A 23,823-nucleotide genomic window follows, 5' to 3' on the forward strand; every position below is an offset into this window, starting at 1 on the left:
TTCAGTTAACACTAGCAATTCAACTGAGTGAAATTTTTTTTTTGCACAATAGTGTATTTACAATGAGTAAATGAAGTTTCAATTCATTAGTTCATAGCAATGCTTTTTTTTCCCCAAAAAAGGTAAAAATTCTTAGTTACAGAGAATAAGCATCAACAGCCATTTCATTTTTACAGTAAAAACCACAACAAAAACCACAATCACTTAGAAAAAAAAAGACAAGCCTAAGAACTAGTACAATAAAATGATGCATTGAATTAAGTTACATTAATCGCATAGAATCTGTGTAAAAAGTATGTAGAAAAACACCTGATGTAACCTGTTACAGTCGTTGAGCAGTTATGAGAGGTACAGAGGGTTATACAGGTAGATATGTGTGAAACTGTCCGTATTGTTCGACCTGGGGAGGAAGAGAAGAAGGGCTGTGGCCCCTTGCATACACTGAGAAGACCCTGTTTTGAATATGGCCTCTGGAGTTTGTAAGGCATATATTAGAGGTGCACTTGTATCAGACTGGTTCTGGAACAAATTCTCCCAGGCCCTTTTGGCCTCACAAGCAAAGGTGGTGCTTGCCTTGAACGGCTGTGTCTAACCAGAGCCCAAAGTTCCCAAGTGCATTTGGAAGGTTCCTGTTCACTCACTAGAAGTGGCGGGTCTCTTGTGTCAGAGTGTGAATGACGGCATCCCAGCATTCACACGCACCCAATGCATCGTTAGGACCAGGTGGAGGTCACCCCTCTGCCTGCAGACATGTTTTGGTAGGAGACTTAGCATCATTGGTAGGAAAAACCCTCTTTGTCCAAGTCCCTTCCCTCTTTCCTCATCTACGTGTCCGTTAACCCCCCAGGAACACTTGGCACTGAATGGATGGTCTTGGTGCACTTCTGCTTCTAAGGAGGGCCACTGTTTTATCTGAGGTCAGTAAACTGGAATGAAGTGAAAGTCAGAGTTGTTTAGCCATTGCTTGATAGCGAGACGCATGCACCATGTCACAACATCAAACCAAAGCTACAAAGTGGGGCCTCTGCAACCAAGGGGTATTCTTCACAGAACGGCAGCGTCATTTTCATATTATGATTAAAATGCGTGGATATTCACTGGATATAAATATCACCTCCCAGGGTGGAGTGTAGGAAAATACTATACACTTCCTTTTCTTCGCAAGAAATGTGTTTGCACCGTCAGTTGAATAATTTATCCTCAATTTGCCACAATAGGTCCTTTCTATGTACAAATACTATCTGCACACACTATTTGTGCACAAATATATTCTATTCTACAGCATCAGTCCTTGATGCTTGGGTCAGGAGATGGCTCGGGCGGTACTGGAAACATACAGCTTGAACACAGATTGCCTCTATGCACACAGACTTCCTGCACGAAAACCAACTCCACATAGGGCACGGCACTGTGGACTGACTCGCCAAAAACTGCACCTACAACAAGATCCTCAATTTTGGGAAGAGATACTAACTCATGATAGAGTGAACAGCTTTATTCCTTAAAAAAAAAAAAAAAAAAAAAAAAAAATTCTGTCCCTCAGTCTATTTACAGTAATTTGAGGACAAAACTTGATTCTTGCTCCCTTCCAGGTCTGCGACTCCTTCAAGACTGTAAGCGGTAGGGGAGCAGATTGAAGTCATTTATTAAGCAGCTGCTAGTTTAAATGGGGTGTAATGTAGAGGTCCAGCTAAGTGGGGTCTGAAAGCGCTTCGCAGGCCTTACTCGCTCTGAGAGGGTTCTGCTACCACAGGGTGTGGAGCGGCCCATAGGGACGGGACTTTGCAGTTTCTTAAAAGGTGTATACTTTATACACCTTTGTTTCTTCTTTAATGGCAATCATAAAATATTAAAAGAGAAAGTGTAGGTATAGATCTTTTTTTTCTCAGAAGAATTTATTTTTAAGTAATCTCTACACCCAACATGGGGCTTAAACTTACAACCCCGAGATCAAGAGTCGCATGCTTTACTGACTGAGCCAGCCAGGCGCTCCTAGACCTCTTGATAATAGCTTTGAACTTCACATTGTGCCCACTCGATGTCTGGCGGTTCTGTCATGCAAGTCCTAGAGCTGGTCCCTGGCCTCCTTTTTAAGGAGAAGTGGCAGCTGGCATTCTAATCACTAACCTTTTTTTTTTTTACTTCCTCAGGAAAGCAATACAAGGATTAAATCCAAAGTCATAGTGCATCTTAAAAGCAGCATACTTTTAGAAAGACAGTTAATAAATTACTTGTACAATATACAAAATAATGTTTTATACTGCAGCATCACCTCTGACGCCTGAGTCATTGGTAGGGAACCCGGAATAGAAATAGCAGGATGGCCTAGTAAGTTTGACAGCTCTTTTGTTTTGTTTTCGCAACTGTTTTGTTCCAGAATCAGTATGTAATGAAGTTTGATTTTATTCAAGGCACCCCCAGATAACGCAGAGAAACAAACACATACAGCAAAGCACTCACCTGCCCAAAGCCTGACCAACCTGAATGAAGTGAGGTTGTCTGGACACACAAGTAGAACAAAGGTGGATCCAAGGGGAGGACTAGATCCAGGCGGATGTTAACCAGCCACAGGGCCACCTCCACTGTTCCTGCCCAACGGCTCACGCCTACGTTTTTGGAGACCCAACTCGGCTGTGGCAGGGATCCTCCTAAGCAGGCCATGGCAGCAGGGTCCTTTATTTTTGTAAGGAAGGACCCTTAAAAGCACAATTAAATGCCACCATGCTGTGCAAACACTGTTCTTTGCTATTAACTTGCTTTTCTTTTTCATAAAAGACATGGGCCTCACTAAGGGATCCCAGGGAAAGGAGACAGGTTGGTTCTTAAAACTCCACTTGAGGCAATTTGGATTCTGGTTCCCAACTAGTCCTCCCTTTGAATCAACCCAGAAACAATTTGGATGAACACATGGTTCAGGGTAGTAAAAGACAAGACGAGTCACATAGACAATTGCACAAAGCCAGTCACTGTTTATGGTACATAGTGAACAAAATCATAACAACCTGTTAAAAATCTCTAAGAAATGGAAAGACAGTTTTCCAAGCAGTGTTTTTAACCAGTCCCATTGTAGGGGTTTGACTGGGGAAGGGGGAGAAAAGCGAGGCGGGGGTGGGTGGAAGGAGGATGTGGGCTGAGTTAGGGTGGAGGGAAATAAGGAGACCCCTCCCCACCTGGAAATGGCCGTGGCACAGGTGTGTGTGTGCGGACCAAACAACAGACAGCGGGGAGACTGATGGAATGTGGTCAAGACTACCAGTTGCACATGAGTTGTCGCCAGGGTAAGTCATGCCAGCGAGCTTGTTTGGACCTGGTTATGATACTAGCAGAAAACATTCTTTTTTCAAAAGAAGAGGAGGTCACTTAAAAAAGGCAACACGAGAGTTAAACAATACTGTTGGCTGACTCCTCCACCATTAACACCTGTGGATGTATATCACCTGTGATGTATCACATGATTCACATTGAATTTAAATTCCAGCTGTCACCAGTTTTCCACAAAGGCAAACCCCACGGTGAAGCACAGAACCGTTCCACTAGGCCAAGAAATTCCAACAACCATAATAAAAATGGCAGCTCCAACGCTGAGCTTTACCAAAATCTGACTCAGACTAGCACACACACATACACACGCACATGAGAAAAAACAAAAACCCAGAGGCAGGTTTTAAAAGCGGAACTATTTTAAAAGAAAAGCCTTTTTTTTTTTATCCTACCGCATGAACCAACAAATTTCTGGCATTCATACATATTTAAACATTTAGCGCTAATATTTGTACAGAAAAGAGTTAATAATACTAAAACATATGTTACTATGATTTCACTTTTCGCCTACGTCATATACTAATTTCCCCTTTTACATGCAGCTTTAATATTGTCCAAACAATGGCACAAATAAAGAAACAAAGTCAACCATCTAGTCCCCACTGCCCACCACCCCATCCCCACATCAAACCTTTCAGGACTCTACCTGCAGCCAGGCTGGAGGGCCGACCGGAGGGAGGGAGCGGATTCCTCCTCCTCTTAGGCTGGCGGCAGGGTCTTGGGCACATCTTCCTGTAAACGTGGCCAGGGGCCAGCACGCCCCCAGAGCCAAGGGAAGCTGCTCTCTGTGGGTTGCAAGCCAACCAGTTTTGCAGCAAGAGAAGAAAATTATCATCAGGTGAGGGTAGGTGTGTGTGTGGTGGGGGAAGGGGATAGGGAGGGCTCCTTGGCCATACTGTATCCAAAGCCTCAGAATGAAATCTGCCTTTGGACAAGAGACGAGCAGAAAAACCTCAGAATTCAACTCAAAGCATTTGGAGAAGGGAAGGAGAAAGAAATGCTTTTGCCTGTATTAGGGACAGACCCCAGGCTTACATGTGCCCTGCTCTCTCCTACTCTGGGTGAACTGCATTAACCCAGGACGCCTGGCACTGTGATTCAAACCCACTCAGGTGAGATGTCCTGGGAGCTGGGGCCTGGGCAAGGGAGTGGGGTGGCTGATCAGACAAATCCTTCCAAGAAATTCCTCCTGCACTGCACTTTCACGGGCAGGCAGGGGCCTGAGGATGGGTTGAAATGAATGGGACTTGCCCCCTGGGTGAGAAAATAGTTCTAACTTGATTTTTAGGAGCCAATGCCTGCTGAGTTCTGGTACAAAATCATGGGTTCCTGCTGTTTGGATGCACTTTTGAGTGGACGTCCAAACTCTCTCCCCACTTAGGAGTCTGAACATCCAGCATCAACTCTGAACTCTCTGCATTTAAACTTTGCTTCTGGGAAAGGTGGGGAGGAGGTGAAATATAAAAATATTCAAGCAGATTATTGTCTACACATCCTAGGATGAATTCATTATTTGGCAAGATTATTTTTCCTACATAATTATCACCTGAGTGCTTTTTAATTAGCTAAAATGTCTTACTTTTAAACTAAAAGCAAAGAATATACAGTATACTCGAGTTATACCGAAGTTAACAACTTCATTTAAGAAAATAGGTTTGACCCAAAACTCAGTGCAAGTGGCAAAGTTGACCATGACTGTACAGTATCTGCAAGAAAAACAAAAACAAAAAAACAACCCACAACACTCAGATGACACCATCTGACGGTGCCCAAAGCAAACCAAACAAACAAAAAAAGGGTCTGAAATAAAACCTCAAAAGAAGTTTCCAACATTGAATTCTGTTCCATAAATAAGTACAAATTGAAATTGAACTGTGAAGCAAGAAAAATGACCATGTTAACAGTTACCAAACTAGTTCTAGCATCGGAGACAAAAGAAGAGGAATGTTGGAACCTGTTTATAAATGAGAAATGAAGTTTTCCAGTTTTAGGATGAGAAAATTGAGGCATGCAGGACTTTTGCATATGGATATATATATATCTTATATATATATATATTATATATAATATGTACAGTCTAGCTATAAAACTTTGATGTGTATAGAAGCTGTCTTCAATGAAAAAAATTGAACATTCAGAAGAAATTCCTGAGATAGGGTTTGTGACATGGGCCACTGAGAAAAAAAATCCGTGGTTGGGTCCTAGAGGTGTTCTAGTCTATCCCTGTTGAGACTGAAATTAACCCACAGACAGGCAGCGTCAGCACCGCCCGTCTTTCCTCGCCTGAGCAAGGGGTAGCACCATTGTGAAGGGAACTGTATATCACTCCCGCTTGAAGAGAGGAGGGAATACTCAGAAACAGTATTGCTGCTAAGAACGCTGTAGTGTGCACCAAATTCCTTCTCGGTTCTTCCAGACAACAGATGAGCAGCACCACAGGCTGACCGGAGAACACCTGGGTGGGAGAGGCGTGAGAACTGGGAGGCAGGCCGCGTCACTAGGTGTAATCTTTCCTGGGCTGTTCGTCGGTCGTACACTTATCAGTCATTTCCTGGCAGAAATCCACGGTCACCGTCTGGCTCCTGGATTCAAGAGGAGGCCCTCTCTCCGAGAAGGTTCCGGGGTCAGCGCCTTCCGGCCTCCTCCCGGAAGTACAGTTTTCCGAGGTGTTGCCGGGCACCCAGGGGGGCCCGGGGGGAGCCGCTCCCGGCTCCAGGCAGCAGGGGGCGCTTTCCCCCACCGCGCACTGGGAGGCGGCCAGGTTCTGCTCCACGCTCAAGGGCGCAGGGTTAATACTGGAGGCTGCGGGGAGGCCCACGGGTCTGAGGACGGGGCAGTACCGGTGCAGGGCCTGGATCTGTTCGGGGCTCTGGATGTCGCGGCACACTTCCTGGGAAAGGCAGGAGAAGTTGTCCAGCAGCTCCCCCATGCAGGCTTTCAGCTGGTTCCTCTCTGACAACAGCTTCTCTTTCTCACACACCTGGACAGCAGAGAGAAGAGAGGGGGCCTGATCAAGCCTGAACGGGAGGACAGAAGCCCGGTTTCTGGGGGGTTTTCCAACTTCTATTTTTGCATTTGGCATTGCAGTGTAACTCGTGAATGGCTAGGCCAGGACCTAGGCACCTACAAAATGTATATTTAAGGAGCCCGGGCTCAAGTGTCCTATCGGAGCAGCCTATCCAGATGTCCAGATGTGCTGGAAAGCCTCACACCTTCCCTGTGGCAGCTCTTCATCCCTCTCTGGGGTCTGTCCAAGTGGCCAGCAAAATCACCACCAACCAGAAAACTACAGGGAGTCAAAGTTCTGGTTTCCTGGATTTGGGGGTTTTTAGAGAATCATTTGGAAAACCCTCAGCCCCAAACTTTGGAGTTAAAAAAAATCTCCCCCAAATGTGTTAGGTTTGCCATTTCTGAAGGTCAGAAATGGGCCAATTCCAACTTTATGACATTTTGGAAGAAGGCAAAGCTATGGAGATGGTAAAAAGGCCAGTGGTTGCCAGGGGCTGGGGGAGGGAGAAGGATGAACAGGTGAAGCACAGAGGATTTTTAGGGCAGTGAATTTACTCAATGATATAGTCATGGTGGATACATTTGTCCCAATCTATAGAATATACAACACCAAGAATGAGTCCTGATGTAAATTATGGACTTGGGTGATTATGATGTGTCAAAATAGGTTCCTCAATTGTAACAAATGCACTACTCTGGTGGGAGATGTTGATAAGGGGGGCTGGTGGTGATGAGTGTATAGGGGCAGGGGGCAGGAGCATTCAATTGTGCTGTGAACCAAAAACTTCTCTAAAAAGGAAAGTCTCATAAAAAAAAAAACTGATGAAAAATCAACGAAAATCAACAACGAAAATCAACCATTGGCAATTTCATACAGTTCCATCAAACAACGGGCCTTCTGGCCTTTGCAGCATACAGACTGAACACAACAGATCCTCTTTAGTACAGGTGGGGACTGTGACATGGGAAGGGCAGACAGAGGCGTGGTGACTGAGCCCTAGCAGACTAGCCCATGGTTCTGAGATGCTGTCCTCAAAGAAAATCCCACACAAGCTCTTGTGTTACTAAAATTCATCATCCCATCAGAGAGATGAATTTCGCCACCAGAGGGGAGACTGGTTAAAGTTTCACCCGAACTATCTGCGTGAGGAGAGAAGATGCAAAGGTTCCAGGAGGCACACACAGTGAAAGAGATGAGGAAACTGGACATCACCACCAGATGGGAGAGAAAATGGAAGGCGGGGGAGGGGGGGGGAATGAGAGAGAGAGAGAGAAAGCAGGGGAGGGAAGCAAACATACAACACGGGGGCTCCAACATGGGAGCTGTACGTGCTGTAGCATGAATGCAATCTGGCAGGCAGCGTGGGCATGTGTATAGGAGACAGAGATTTACACGGGGAAAGGGCACCTGCTAAAATATTTATAAATTTATCAAGAAAACATGTTTTAAAAATGAAAAATAAACAGATGTACCAGTGCAAGTTGAGAGAAATACATTATGCAAGTTTGCAAAAGCTGAGTGGCGTGCCGGAGGCAGCATGGCGGTGGGGAGTGGGTGTGTGTGTGCGGGAGACTGGCAGGGCAGACTGGCCTGCCCCTGCCTGCCAGTGCCGTACCTGCCGCCCAGACTAGGTGAGCAGGCACGACCCCGCAGTTAGAGGGTGCCGGATAGGAAACAGAACATCCAGGAAGTCTCTTCGTGGAAAATATCTTACATTTGTGGCTGTGCAACCCGGACAGCCAGGAAGACCTGGAGGTCTGCAAAGTGGGAGGCAACACCACCCAGCCCCAGGAGGAGTGTCTCAGTCTCGATCCTGCCACATCATATTGGCCAAGCCACCAACTCCCTACTAATCTGCAAAATGTTCTGGGCCACTTTTAAGGGGAAGAAAATGAAATGCTGCTGTGACCGTGTTTTGGCTCTTCGCAGGAAAGGCAGTATAAATCAAGGCCCTGGTTACAAGCGTGAAGCTCTAAGTCACAGATATACAGTGATGAGCACAAGAAACTCTCATGCGGCAGCAAAATGTAGCATATCATTTAAGAAGTTGCCAAAAAAGTGGGAGGAGAAGTAGGAGGTGCCCTCTCCATTTTTCAACTGAACAGTATTAAGCAAAGGGCTTTAGGTATCTGCCTGGTGTGTGGCTTAGACTTTATTGTTTGTTCGGTATTACACAAGTACATGGAAGGACAGAACTCTAATTACAAAAATCACGTGTTTCTCAAACATGGGTGATGAGACACAGGGTTGAATGATCATGGACATATGCCCAATGTCCTGATAAGTTGTACTGAGCAGGCTCAGCCTTGCCTGGGTCCCTCCCTAAGCCCAGTAGGCTTTCAGAAGACCCATATTCACCACCAACAATGTCTTGCCCCCTTATGTGGCTTAAATACAAATTTTTGTTGTTGTTAAAGCAACATTCAAGAAAAGTTTGAAAGAAAGAAGGAATTCATAATTCCACAATCTGGTCACAATTTCAAAGAAATTTCAGGGCAATAGACATTTCCTGAAGGCTTCACCAGGCCTGCACTGGAGACTGAGAGGTGATCCAGTCACTGTCCTTGTTGTGAGGAACCTACCACCTAGGGTGGGGGGCTGGGGAGACAGACACACACAGACGACGCAAGACTGCAGTGATAAGCATGAAGCCAGAGGTCAGATCAGGGCTCCAGGGGTGAGTGCCCAGCCTCAGCTGGGACTCAGGGAAGGGGTTTCCTAGACACGTGGCAGTAATGTGAGTCTCAAAGGATGAAGGATGAAATTACAGAAGAAAATGGTCGAGAAATGTCCAAGGTAGAGGGGAGACAGCAGAGGCACAAACACGAAGTACGAACATAGATGGCAGGAAGTGCGAACAGCTTGATTTTATTAGGGGTCAAGTTCAAGAATAGGAGTGGAAGGTGATGCTGGAGATAGCTACAGACTGAACCTTGGAAAGCACCAATGTCTTGCTAAGAAGCTTGAGCTTTATTTTGTAGGTGACTTAACCACTGCACATGAGTAAATTTCCCCTGCTTGGTGGGAGTTAATTTATTTTTTATTTTATTTTATTTTATTTTTAAAGTTTATTTATTTATTTGAGGGGCACCTGGCTGGCTCAGTCGGTTAAGTGTCTGACTTCGGCTCAGGTCATGATCTCATGGTTTGCAAATTCGAGCCCCACGTCAGGCTCTTGTCTGACAGCTCAGAACCTGGAGCCTGCTTCAGATTCTGTGTCTCCCTCTATCCCCGCCCCTCCCCCACTCTGCTCTGTCTCTCTCTCAAAAATAAATAAAACATTAAAAAAATTTTATTTGAGAGAAAGAGAATGTGCACAATAGTGGGGGAGGGGCAGAGAGACAGAGAGAGAATCCCACGTAGGTTCCACATGGTCAGCATGGAGCCTGACGAGGGGCTTGAATTCATGAACTGTGAGATAATGACCTCAGCCAAAACCAACAGTCGGATGCTTAACTGACTAAGCCACCCAGGCACCCTGGGCGTTAATTTAAAAAAGAGAGAAAAAATACCCTCAAGTCCTTGATAACAGGTCAATATTTATTTATGCGTTTCAAATGTCTTATCTTGTTCTGAGGTTCTCATTGGGACAGTGGCTTACCATGAGACAGAGGATTACTGTGTATATAGTCTGAGGATCCACACTTAGATCATAACCACATCATGTGGTCTCTCTCTTCCTTAGCTTGACACAGGCACAGTACCTAAGATGTTTCCAGTATTTGGCCAGCTGAAAGGTCCAGCTAAATGAGGTTGCACTGGTTGCCTTCAAAGCTACAGTAAGGAGCCAGAGGCCACCTGGAGTTACCTCCTGAAGCTTAAGCTTGCTTACAAAGGAGAAGGGGGCACAGAGCTCCCAGTGAGGGGAGCCTGGGAGATGGGAGCTTGTTCCCTGAGATAAAATAGTCTCAGGCACAGGGAAGAGGTGCCAGCCACTTGGAGGCAGAATCACAAAATCAAGGATCCTGGGACTGCGAGGGGCTTCAGGAGATCATGTGGTGTCCTGTCTGGATTCTACACTCTTCTGTGCGAGGCAGGAGAAAGCAGTGGTGTCTAGATTTGGAATCAGACAACTGGGTTTGTGTTCAAGTTCTGCCACATAGTGGAGAGTGAGCACACTTCTCTGCGCCCCTCTCCTCCTCTGTAACTGGACATAAAATAGCACCTAAGTCATTGGGTTGATGTGAAGATTAAATATGATCATTGACAAAAATAGTTGAGAATAATACCTGGCCCACACATGCATGCAATAAATGTTAGTGACCAGTCCATGCTGAATGGAAAAAAAGAAAGGACTACCTCTATGTGTATTACTGAAGGACATAAAGTACTGAAACATGATTATAGCTCTGCACAGACACACACAACTGCAGATAGAAAGCTATTCTTTTTTGTTGAGAAACTTGCTTAAAAATAAACCCAAACTTCCCCAAATTGTGATCCTTCTCTCCAGTTCTCCAGCCTTCACTTCTGCAATTCTGCATCAGTCCTGGTCACTCCGGGTTGCTGATAGCAGCGAACGGGTCAACTCACCAATTTGCGGATTTCACATTCTAAATTCTGAATACAGTCCAGTTTCCTCTTGCGGCAGCGCTGGGCCGCGATGCGGTTCTTGCTGCGCCGTCGGACGTCGTGAATGAACTCTAACTGTTCTGAGGTTAGCTTGTGCATCTTAATCATCATCTGGAAATCATTCCTTGGAAGATCTGTGATTTGATCTACAGGAAAGGGAAGTTTGACCTGAAACCGAGAACAGCAGAATATGATTATGGTAACTGTATTTTAGTTTGAATTCCAGCTGGCGGAACATCAAAAAAATGGTCAAACCTCCTTTTTAAGAGGACCAAATAGTATGGAAACTACTCAAAGTAAGCAGTGATTAATTCTTTCTTGTTTCAAATATAAGTAAGATGTAATATTTAGAGTCAAGCAGCACGTGAACACACAAATTATAATGTGGTTATTGTTCCTGAGGTTCTTGAAACAAACAGCACGAAAGATACTGGAAAATGTGTACTTTTTCACTGCTACAGCAATTTTATGAAAGACTCTACAGTTAGTTGAAACCTACTTCCATTGAGCCTCAGCTCAGTAAAATAACAATTTACAGACAGATATCATTGAAGGAATTATCTAAAACATTTGAACGAGGACAGCATCACACACGTCAAAGATGCTGGGAAGATGAAACAACCAGTGTGGTTTTTCGGTTATAACAGCATAAAGAGGTACAGCGAGGGAACTCAGATGGGCTCCACCCTGGTGGACTAGAGTTCAAACCTGGGCTTTAGTCTTTCTACCAGCCATGAGACCTCAGGCTAGTTACCTTACTTCTCTGAGTCTCAATTTCCTCATTTTAAAGTGGGGCATGCTTTTGAGCTGCCCAAGGCTATACCAATTTGGGCCCTTTGGCCATTTTCCAAAAATTTAATGGTCATTCCATCTCACATTCTCTTTCACAGCATGTTGACCTTCCTCTATCAAGAGGTGGGATGCGTGTTCCTGCCTCTTGATCACCACAATGCAGCCGGAGTAACAGTGTGTGGCTTGAGGCTAGGTCATAAAAGGAGCTGCGGCTTCCTCCTAGGCTTTTTAGACTGCTTTCTCCGGAGGAAACCAGCTGCCATGCCTAAAAGACTCTCAAGCCACCCTGTGGAGGGCCCAGGCCCATGTGGAGAAGAATGGAGGTCTCCAGCCAACAACCAGCATTGCCTTGTCGGTCACGTGGGTGAACCACCCAGGATGTGATTTCTCTAGGCCCACAGGAACCTTCAGATATGGAAGCCCCGGCCACAGACTTCAGCCTCATGAGGTATCCCAAATTAGAAGTGCTCAGATGGGCCACTCCTGAGTTCCTGACCCACGAAAACAGTGAGAGAAGCTAAATGATTTAAGCCAAGGAGTCTGGGGGTGGTTTGTTACGCAGATAACTGATGCAGATACTGTCGGTAGCAAGATTCCAACTTCTAAACTCTTGACAAACAAAGGCAAATAAGCATTATACAAGGAGAGGACATGAGTCTCTGGAGGAATGGATCTGTGTCCTCCTTATATTCTGTTAAATGCACAGGCTTGAATCTTCCAGCAGCTTATCACTACCCTTTCCAAGATTCTTACTGATGGTGCAGGGATGTTAGGGTTCATTTCCGGTCCTGTTTCAGAAAAGGAAGGTTGCATGTTGCTTGACCAAGAGACCAAGTATCTCCTCCGGCTCAGATTCACTTAATTCTTGTTCACGTTAGCGTCTGCTTTAGGTGGACCAGCAGATGGCGCTATAAACCTAAACTTTCTACAAAGGGCCAGCCCTGCGCTGTCCAGTGCAAACAAGAGATGTGATTTTTCCATTTCCAGTAGCCACATTAAAGGAAGTAAAAAGAAACATCAGAAATTAATTTTAATAGTATGTTGAATTAAGCCCAATAGGCCCAAAATATATTCAACATGTAATTAATATAAATATAATTGAGATATTTCACTTTTTTGGCACTAAATTTTCAAAACTGGAGGCATATTTTGCACTTAACACAATTCAGAACTCGGCACATCTCTAGGGCTCGATAGCCACGTGTGGCGTGTGGCTACTGTGCTGGACGGCACAGCTCTAGAAGGTGGAACAGTCTCGAGTGAACTTGAGTCACCAGAAAAACAGGAGGGTCAGGGTTTAATTGATCAAAGTAGTTTAGGTTGAAGAAACCAACCCCTCGTTAATATTCAGGAGCTGCAGTGTTATATCTGTGTTGTTCAGGGAAGTGACACGGAGATCCTTGATTCTGAGCTCAGGCCTTTTCTTTGATTGCATCAGATGCCGGAAGATGAGTCTAGATGCTGGCATTTATGGCTAGTTAATCCCCATGCACAAAGGCGGTCACACTACATGACTTTTCTGTGGCTGGATACAACTGCTTTGTCAGGCTGCTTCAGAACCCTGAGCCTGCCGGACGTGGCATTTGCTGAGGGCTCCCGATGGGGTCCTGATTCAACTTTCGCATGGTGAACTCTGTGTCCCATGACACCTGTAAAATTTGGGCCCAAGAAAGCAAAATCGCAACAGCTCACATTACACCACTTTCAGCCCAGCCCTGCTCTGACTGCGGAAAGGCAGGCAGCCAGGGAAAGGGCTTTGTCCATGGGTTGTGTTTGCACAGGGCTTATCATGATACGAAGAATGTTTGATTTCCTTTTATATCCTTTGGATAACAAACAGACACTCCAATCCTGGACAGTGCCTGACTCACACTGGGGTCTGCCTGGTGGGGACACGGATGTTTCCACACCAGGCAGAAGCCTTGTTTGCACGAGGCTGCCGTGCTTCGGGGCCTCATGGAGTCCCCCCTCTGCTGACACCAAAGCCGGTCTGCTTCTGCTCTAAATCCTGTTTACTTACTTATTTCCAGAAAGAATACGTACCTACAGCTCAGGCCACAGGGAACGTCAAAGGCCTTCTAGACTAAGAGCTACTGTATTTAAAATCATCCAGACAACAAATGTAAAACACCAGGGAAACGGGACAGAGGTTGACAGGAAAAGGGAAAATCAACAATGCTCGTTTCAAAGTCCTTGAAGCAAAAGGTCCTATAGTTTCAGCGGAGCTGTTGCAACTCCGGCTGCTTTTTAAACAGGTCAAAGGAAAAGAAAATAGCGATAGACCTTCTTCCACGTGGAAAAACAAAAAACAAACAAACAAAAAGCCAAAACCCAAACCCGGCCACTCTTGTTTCTTTTTAAAAGGCTCTGTTACCCCTCAAGCAAGGGAGATCTTGCGCTGTCTCCCAAGAGGGAGGTCCCCAAGCATTTTGGGAAGGCGCAGTGGTAACTTTGCCACTGATATTTGTTACTTTCGGAGTAGGAAGTAAGTTCCAAGCCAACGGGCATCTTCCCTGGGGATAAAGAGCAGCCACATCCCCTTATGGAGTTGGGAGAATATATTCCACTCTCAAGCGTGCACGCACCAAACACTCCCTGAGTAGGGCTCAAAAGTCAGCTAGTACCACATGGGCTTCGAAGGTTCAGACACTTCGAGAGGGCGGAGGCCCTTCTCCCTTTCTCTGGCAAATTCTTATGACCCAAATAGGCCCGATAGGGCTTAACATCTTATTTACTGTCCCTCCACACACTTATTCTTCCAGGATTTTATTTTACTTCTCAGCAACAGTTTCACTGTCATTCACTGGACCCTCTGAAACAGTGCATAACACCCACCCTAACAAGAGGAAATGTCCTGCCAGCTCCCACTGCCACTTGTCTGAATGCTCGCTGGCCTGCACTTATTTTCAGCCTATTGCACACACAGGAGGCTAAGCATATCAGACATCTGAGGCTAAGCAGGCTGCACAGAAGGGGAGGGGCCCATGGGACTCTGGGTACTGATTTCTCATAGGTGCTGCCCATCTCCACCTCCTACCCGCACTGTGGTTCTCAGGAGAGACTCTGAAAGTCAGGGGCGGTCACTGAGTCAGCGAACCAAGGGCCCAACAGGGCAGCACGGGCCCGTGCTACGGCTTGCATCAGTCTGCTTCTGCTGATTTGCTACTCAGTCCTCTCTGCCCTCTGGAGCACAAGCAGAGGGACAGGACGGAGGAATTCCCAGCCCAACCCCTGCACTGGACTGCTAAGCAGTGACCAGAGTGCAGTCAGACCTTCTGGGGGCTCCAGTTCTTGAGATGTCAGTGAAATGGCGTGCTGCAGTGTGCTGAGGGACCTCTGGCCCCAGGGGCCGGCAAATGTGGGAAAAAGCTATGACATCTAGATGGTAAATAAAACCTAAATCCTCCTCCTCCAGGGCCTGAGCAGGGGAGCTAGGGCCCTGCGGTCCCAGCGCCTCCTCTCGCCCAACAGAAATCAACTGCTTCTCTTTTCTTTGTACCGACAACCACCCCATTCTGTGGCCCAAACCACCATCCCCTTGCTCCCATTTAAACAAAAATACCATTAAAAATTACATAAGAAATATAACTTCTTGCAGAAAATTCAAATATGGGACAAAAGAGGAGAAAAGAAATCCCACCTGCAAACAGTGACTGTCTTGCTCCCGGGGACTGCCCTGTGATCTCTGTTTTCCCTGCATCTTTATTACAGGGTTGCAGGCAGACCACAACCACCTCCTCTCACCATGCCTCTCAGCACATTTCCCTGTCCTGGAGCTGCTGGGTGCTCATGGGAACTACTGGAGAGGCAGGACAGAGACGCGAAGGTTGTGGGAAAAGCTGAAAACAAGCATTTCCTCTAGAGATCCCAGCCACAGCTGGTTTGTGAATCTTTTTTCCTATCTCCTTTCTTGGTTTTACTACCAGATGTTGGAAATACAAGCTGCAGGAGTCGGATAATACTAACAGTACCCCGAGGCTCAAAGCCTTTAACACCTACGCTCTTACAAGACCCTCAGATCTCTGTACACCGTCAGGGGAGGAGGCAAGATGCCCATTGGGCTGATGGATGATTCAGTGCTGTTGGCAGGGGGACAACCAGATCCATGCTAGGCAGACGCCAGTGACAGTCTCCCCTCTCGGCTAAGAAATGTTTCCTGAACAATTGTCCTTCCACCCTCTATTCTCATGGTCCAGTTTCCAGAAGAAACGCAGGACACCTGGGATTTAGTTGTACTGCAATTAATTAGCTGTGTGACCTCAGGCGAGCCTTTCATTCTCTCTGTCCTAAAGTTCTTTGAGGAGCTGTGAGTGACAGGAAGATAATACATGCCCTACTTAGCTTACAGGATTGCTATGAAGAATCAAATTGGATAATACATGGAGAAAGTGCTTTGAAAAGTCTGAGTCGCCTGACAAATATGAGGTATTATTAATTCTGTTTACTAGCCCTATCTTCCTTTGTCACATGGTTTCTTCTTCCAGACATAGAGTATGCTGTGCAATTCCAGATGCTAGGAACGCCTTTCTAGACAACACAAAAACATCGTTTTAATTAGAGATACAGCTGACTTCTATGCTGCCTAGCAAGGTTTCTTTTAATTAAGCAGACCAATCACAGGCATTTAAAAAAAGATGCCTGAATCAATGAACCACAAGAATGACTGTAAAAATTTTACATACAACATACGTCTGGAAGTTGGCATGTGGGTAGAAATGTCAGTGTCAGATACAGGTCTTCCATTCTACTACGTGTCACACACGATTTTTCCCTGCCCCGCAAACTGCATGAAAACAAATGTACACACATTCAACTCTCACACGCTTTTATCCCTCTTGAAATGAAACATGTTGATAAAGCAAGTCCAACCAATAAAAACTTTTGGCTACGCAACTAAATTGCCTTTCCAGTGCTTCCTTACCAAAACTTACAAGTAATTAGACATGTGTGTGGTATAAACCCAGCTCACGAAGAAGGCTACTACCTGGAAAATGCTTGTGGCTTTTCCATAATTTTCAAATTTTAAAAATGAACCTGTGAACCAAAACAAGATACCATTTCACATCCACTAGAAGGGCTATAATAAAGAAGATGGACAATAACCAAGTGCTGCTGAAAGTGTGGAGAAATAGGAGCCTTCATACACTGTTGGCGGAAATGTAAAATAGTGCATTTACGTTGAAAGACAGTCTGGTAGTTCCTCAGAAGGTTAAACATGTAGTTATTGTATGATTTAGCAATTCTACTGCTAGGTACATAATGAAGAGAAGTGAAAATATACGTCTGCAAAAAACTTGTACACCAATGCTCACAGTAGCATTATTGATAATGGCCGAAAAGTGGAAACAATCCCAAATGTCCAACGTTGATCAATAGATCAACAAAGTGTGGTATATCCACAGAGTAGATTATTATTCAGCAATAAAAAACGAACAAAGCCCTGATACATGATGTACCTATTGGTACATCAATGGCAAGAATGAACCTCGAAAACGTTATGTTCAGTGAAAGAAGTCAGACACAAAAGGCCACATAGTGTAAGATCCCATTGTTATATTCAGAAGAGGCAAATCTACAGAGATAGAAGGCAGATTAGTGGTTGCCTGGGGTTAAAGGGAGGACAATGACGAGTGTCTGCTAATGGGTATAGTGTTTCTTTTTGGGGTGATGAAAATGTCCTGGAATTACAGCGATGATGGTCACAAGCCTTCGTGAATCATTAAAAATCCCTGAATTGTTCATTTTAACAGGGTAGATTTGATGGTGTGTGACTTGTAGCTCAATTAAAATAATGGCCTGGTGTGAGATATACATAAATACAATTTAAACATTATAGAAATACATAGAAATAAAACGTTCCTTATACTCCTCCCCAACTTTGCCTCCTAGTTTTTCTTGTTCTCTACACTGCCTTTTTGTTTTGAGAGAGAGCAAGAGCATAAGCATAGAAGGGGGAAAGGGAGGGGGTGAGACAGAATCCGAAGCAGGCTCCCTGCGGGACTCCATCTCACCACCAGGAAATCTTGACCTGGGCAGAAATCAAGAGTCAGATGCTTAACCGACTGAACCACCCAGGTGCCCCTATACTGCCTTTTTAATACTATGTAGATTCATGAAGCAAACTAGGAGCTTGTTATACATATTGTTTGGTTACATTTTTAAATATGACCTGTTCATTTTTTCATCATAGGAAATAAGAAAAAAAATTCCCAAACTGACTTTTTAATATAGCACACCCAAAAGTCATAAAGAAAGAGATTGAGAACTTGATTACGTGAAAACTCAAAATTTTCTATACGCAAAAAGAATTGCCATAAAAATAGAAAGAAAGAGTAGGAGAAAATATGGGAAGCATGTCTAATAAAAGGTTAATATTCCTGTATTAGGGATTAGGGATCCTATAAATTGGTTTAACGACGAACACCACGAGAGAAAAATGGGCAAATGTGTGAACCGGCAAGTCACAGGAAGGGAAATATAAATGGCACATACCCAGAAGAGAAGAGGTCAACCTCATTAGCGATCATTTTTTGCCAATCAGATCGGCAAAAATTAAAAGGACTGGTAACAGCCAGTACTGGCAAGAACAGGGGGAAAAGGATATTCATAAATTGCTGAAAGATATGTGAATTGCTACAACCTTCTGGGGAAGTAGTTAGGTAGTATTGCACAAATAAAGCACAACCTTTAACCACTTATGGGATTCTAACCGACAAAAATAAAAGCACCACTACTAAATATGTTCACAAAAATTTTTATTGCAGCAATGTTTATAAGAAGGGAAAAAAATGGAAACAACTGATGCACTGGACTGTCTGTTGGTAGCTGACAGCTGAATAAATTGTGATTTATGGGGCCCATGGATATTAAAGAAGTATGTTTTAACCCTATGTGATTGACATAGAGGCACATACATAGTAGATAGCTCTGTGAGAAAAGCAAGTTGCTGAGTAATTATACAGTAAATGCCATTAAAATAAAACCCCTAGAGACAGGAATATGTGTTTGTATCCTGTTATAGGCACAGAGAAAGCCTGTTAAATTTGGTATGTTAGGGCCTGGGCATGCTGTGTTTGATTTTTTCAAAAAAGAAAGTAATTTTAAAAGATGGTGGTTGAGAAAGGACAATGTTGTGCTAATTTGAGCTTTCTTCAAAGCTGGAGACAGAAAGGATGAGAGAAGTCCGTGTCGATGAGACGGCATAACTAGAACACCTTACAGGTTATAAGGAGTGGTAATACTTTTCTTCTGATCTATCATTTTTGGCTCCTTGCAGAGGTGAAGGAAGAGAGGCTGGGAAGGAGCCTGGCCCGTCAGATTGAAGCACTGGACAGGTGGCTGGCCGGAGGTGAGAACTCTTTGTTTGGTTTCTGAGTGAGGTGTCTCCTTGGGGCTCAACTAGAAGAGAAGTCACCTGGACATCTCACCAGAGCAGATCAGGGCAAAATCAGACCAATAGATGTTGGCCTCTTCTGGATCAGTTCAGTTCAGGAAAACCAGTTACAATCCATATTGCGTATGACAGATTTACCTTCAATGTTATTACTGAGGAACACACTTCCACTGGGGTCAAAGTAACTCCTGGAAGCTAGTTATTAACTCAAAGAGACGCAGTCCTGCTGAGTCCCTGAGACCTAATCTCTATTCTAGGAAAACCAAAATGTCAAATTGGGAAAAACTTTAGCTGTACTCTAACAACCCTGTCTAAAATGCCCTTCTGAGAGGGACTAGATGTGATTCCTGAAATGGCAGTTTTGGTAAAGGTTTTTTCTTTCAGTGTTGAGAAATGCAAATAATCTATTATTATTTTTTGGACAAGTAAAAATAAAAATATTTTTAAGGCGGTGGTATTTTTCTTTTTTTAAAATAAAGTTTATTTATTTTGAGAGAGAGGATAGAGCATGAACGGGGGTGAGGCAGAGAGACAGATGGGGAGAGAGAGAATCCCAAGCAGGCTCCACACTGTCAGGGCACAGATCCAGGCAGGGCTTGATCTCGTGAACCATGAGATCATGACCTGAGCTGAGATCAAGAATCAGACACTTAACCAACTGAGCCACCCAAGCGCCCCTAGCGGTGGTATTTTTCAAGGGGACACTAATCCTGTTCATGATATTTTTATAGGTTGAATGAATCATCCTTTTGATTGATTCATTTAGAGCTGAGAAGTTCTAAAGGCAGACAAGTGATGTGGCCCAAACACACAGGAAAAATACATGTGCTCTTGTTGGTGGCATTTGATTTGAAGAAGTGACTTTAAACTCTCTTTTGGGACATGAGAGAGACAAAAGGAGATTATCAGAAACTGACAGTTCCTAGAACATATGCAAATGTCAGGACAACATAACCCTTTTAGCTTCACGGTGGGGCTCCCCTTGAGGGAGAGTCAAAGACAAAGACATTTGTCCTTTTCTCGAGACACCAATCCTTGGCAAGATAAATCATTCTGCTGATGAACTGGACCCAGTGACCAGGCTTCTGCAGCAGGGGTATTTATGAACAATGTCAGGGGAAAAAAAGAAAACCTCACCTCGGTTATGATCAGAGAAAGAAATGAGTGAGGGAAGAGAGAGCATAAGGTTTCCCTGTTTTCACAGGAACTCAGTCCTCTCAGGTCAGGGGCACAATCCTCCACCCCAAACCTGAGGGGATAGGTGCATTCAGACAGGAAGAGTTCCCATCTACATTTCTTTTCTAATTTTTAGCAAAATTAAATCCTTTCAGTATGTTTCTGTCTTTCTCCATTTTTCCCAGGCAGTAACAGAAGAGCAGGGACCAGGCTAGCTAGCAGGACGAGGAAGTGACCACAGGGCATCTCTGCAGTTGGCACAGGGAGCTTTGGGATCTATTTTCAAAACATGCCCTAACTAAAACCTCATGTGCTCCTTGCCAATCTCGCAGAGGCTGAATAAGCCGCACGTGGCTCTGTGAAAAGGCCCCTCACCCCGTGTGGCATTTCTGCTGTCTGGTTGGGTTAACATCCCTGCTCTACTAGGGGCTCCTATCCAGGGAGTGCAGACGCGAACCGAGGGCACTGGCCTAATGAGGACCATGCTTCATTTCCTCCTGTGGCTTTCAGATAAGCAGCTCTGAAGCGGGACTTCTCACTGGGTTTGCTCACGCTGCTGCTCCCGAGGCAGGTCTGAGACCCGGGTGGCAGTCTCAGGTTGGTTCCTTGTCAATCAGTCAGACATTGCTAGATCATGACACGGGCTCCCTCAGACCTTTGCAGGGGCCTCTCAGGTTACGGCGGGAAAGGGGAACGTACGGGGTGTCTATTCTTTTCTCTCCTTAGCCACGTGAGTCTTGCCTACGATGTGGCTGGTGTTGTTCCTGCTCCATCCTCCAGCATTGGTAAGACGGATGGAGCCTTGGGAATTTTTATCTATGAAGCACTCTGCTTTCCGGGTGGGCAGAGACGGGTCCTCAACTCCACTACTCCTCAATATGACTTCTCATCATTTGTGGGGAGTTCGGGAAAGGGTATGTTACTCAGTTATGTGTGACTGACTAGGGTGCTTCTGCGGGGACCCTGGGACCAGGATGGATGGTGAGCTGTCCGCTGCTCACCAGTGGACAAGGGATGGTCCCAGGGTCTCCTGTTGACAAGGAAAACTTAAAGGGTGCCGGGAGAGCACCTGTTACTGAGGGTCTGTCTAGTGTCAATCAGTCAGTTTTGAAAGCGATTCTATATTTTCTTTCACACTGATGGGGTGCAGGACGAAGATGAGGCTGAGGACTAGGGTATCCTTTCAAAGAAGATGGAGAAGGAGAAAGGGAGGTGGAAGGGGGAGATCTGAATATCTCAAGCTTTCATGCATTACACTTAACATTTTTTTTTTTTTTTTCCTGAGCAGCTTGCCTCTGTTTGTTGAGTACTGAGATCTACATCAAATTTCAAGTGCCTTCTAGGACAAAAGTGGTTAATTTGGAATGACTCTGAAGCATCCTGCCTCTGTGGATGGGGGAGGCAGTCCCTTTACTGGGACCTTTAATCTGGGAGTGGTGGGGCAGCAGGTAGAGTCCAGGTAAAGGACCGCAAGAGTGGACCACATGCTTGAATTTATGCGGGTTCCCTACCTCCTGGCCCCTGTCCTGCACAGGACACGACTCACTGTCTGCTTCCGAGAACGATCCGGATTCGTCGCTGGAGTTGGTTCCATAAGACTGCTCACATTTAATTTGGGGTCGGACTTGGTTGTACATTCCATCTCCCATCAGGCCTGGTTCCTGATGTTCTGTGGCAAGGAATCTGGCTCCCTGGGAACAGGGCGAGGAGGAGAACTCACAGAGAGGGAGGCTGCAGGGTGAGCCCCCACTCCCGTCCTCTGCGTAGGAATAGGAAGAGCACGAGCTGGAGGTCCTGGTCCTGGTCTCCAAGGGGGGCGAGCGAGGGCAGACTTTGATTGGCACCGGGCAGCTAGTGTTGGGCCGTATCCTTCCTGGCAAATGGTCAGCCATCAGCCCACCGTGGGAGTAGGCCTGTGAGCTGGGGAGGGACTGGCCAGCCCCCACCCACAGACCCTTTGGCACCGGCTCAGAGAGGTCTTTGTCCAAACTGCTTACCCCAGAATATGAATGCACCGCAGTGCTCACTTGGTCACAAGCGCTCGAGGAGAAGATCACACTTCTCCGGTCCAGCTCTCCTTCCTGTTTACAGAGAGCCTCCAACCCAGGCCCCTTGAGGGGCGACCCCATGGTGAAGTTGGACACGTCCTTCTGGCCCAGGTGGGGCTGTCCGTAACTCCCCGGGAAAGGGGTGTAGTCAGTTTTAAGGTCACCCTGAGTGATCCCCTTGTCAAAAGGGCACGCTGAACTCCTGGCAAAGTGCTGCTGAGAGGTACCGGGCAGGCCAGACAACTCCACACTTTTTGTTATGAACAGAGACCTTAAGCAGGAGGGGGAGGACACACTCCCGGATCTCTCCAGGCAGGTGGCCCCGGCAGGGGGGGCGGGGGCGGGGGCAGGGCTGGGCTGTTTCCGGTCCATTTCGACGTCCCCCGCTCTGTCCTTGATGTCAGGCTCATCTCCGGACAGGCAGAGCGCGATGCTCTCTTCCTCGTTCTCTTCACTGGGCGGCTCACTTTTAATCTGCCCCATGGCAAGCCCCGGCTTGAGGCTGTTGCCAGAGTTATCTTCACTGAATGTGCTTGCAAAACCTGAGGTACTGTGTGATGATGCATTATAGACATTCTTGGTACATGCAAGCTGGTATTTCTTGTATCTGGGGTACTGCCTTAACGCGTCCTTCTCGGAGCTCTCCTTGCTGTCGGGCGGCACATCGGACTCGGGCAGCAAAGCTTCTTCCTTCTCTGCTACTGGGATGGCAGCGGCCTCAAAGCTGATGGGGTCTGGAAGCATCTGGTCCCTGGGGCAAGCCACCTTGGCCGTGTCCGAGTCCATCGTCTCCTCCTCTTCCTCCTCCTCCTCCCCCGCGGAGTTCTCACGGTCCTCGTGCGCGCGGGGGCACGCAGCGTCCTTTCGGCACACGAACAGGCCATCCTCGCTGTTCAGGAGCTGGGTCTGCAGGAAGCTGAAGCAGGAGTCCTCCAGGTTATGCATGCGCAGGAACTCGGCGCAGCGGATGACCTCGCGGATGTTTTCTCTGCTGAGTAATAGCTTGGCGGTGTAGGCAAACTGTAACAGCGGCCCGAAGCCCCTGGCCGTGACCTGCAAAACAAACAGGGAAATTGCCGACGTTACCATCAGCACCGCTATTGTCCCGAATCCCTCAACTGAAGCAAGATAACCAGACAGTGCTAATGTCCCAGAATAAAGACTGCAAAGGAGCAGTTAATCTCGTACTGGGTCAGCAATGATTCTGCTTCCAATAATTAGTGCCTGTCTCGTGCACGCCTGGGCTCCACTTCATCACCTGGCACACAGAATTGAAAATCACCAGGGTCAAGTGGCTAAACAAGATGACAAGGGGTTCAGTGTTTACGCTAATGAAATATCCTGGCAAAAATGCACGGTAACAATGGGAAGCCTATTAATTTCCCTCCCTGTCAGTGCTGTGGAGAGCCATTCTACATAAGGAGTGCTGTGACACTTGCTGATCACTTGAGCCAAAGACAGCAACAGACTTTCCTTGTCAACTGCAAAACTGGCAATATGGCCTGTTAAAA

The 23,823-nt window shown here is 46.0% G+C and overlaps 1 protein-coding gene across 1 annotated transcript in view; it reads right to left on the reverse strand.

Annotated features, from left to right (window-relative positions):
• Nucleotides 1-2,054: 2,054 nt before the first annotated feature.
• The window catches only part of BACH2 (BTB domain and CNC homolog 2), a 354,231-nt gene continuing 332,462 nt past the window's right edge, over nt 2,055-23,823 (reverse strand). The window contains exons 5-7 of the mRNA XM_043591946.1: nt 21,776-23,365; nt 10,865-11,071; nt 2,055-6,301 (exon numbers count right to left, since the gene is read on the reverse strand). Coding sequence (XP_043447881.1) covers nt 5,819-6,301; nt 10,865-11,071; nt 21,776-23,365 — 2,280 coding nt within the window. The 3' untranslated portion in view covers nt 2,055-5,818. The remainder of the gene's footprint in view (nt 6,302-10,864; nt 11,072-21,775; nt 23,366-23,823) is intronic.

Source organism: Prionailurus bengalensis, chromosome B2 (genome assembly GCF_016509475.1).
Source record: "Prionailurus bengalensis isolate Pbe53 chromosome B2, Fcat_Pben_1.1_paternal_pri, whole genome shotgun sequence".
NCBI classification, from domain to species: Eukaryota; Metazoa; Chordata; class Mammalia; order Carnivora; family Felidae; genus Prionailurus; species Prionailurus bengalensis.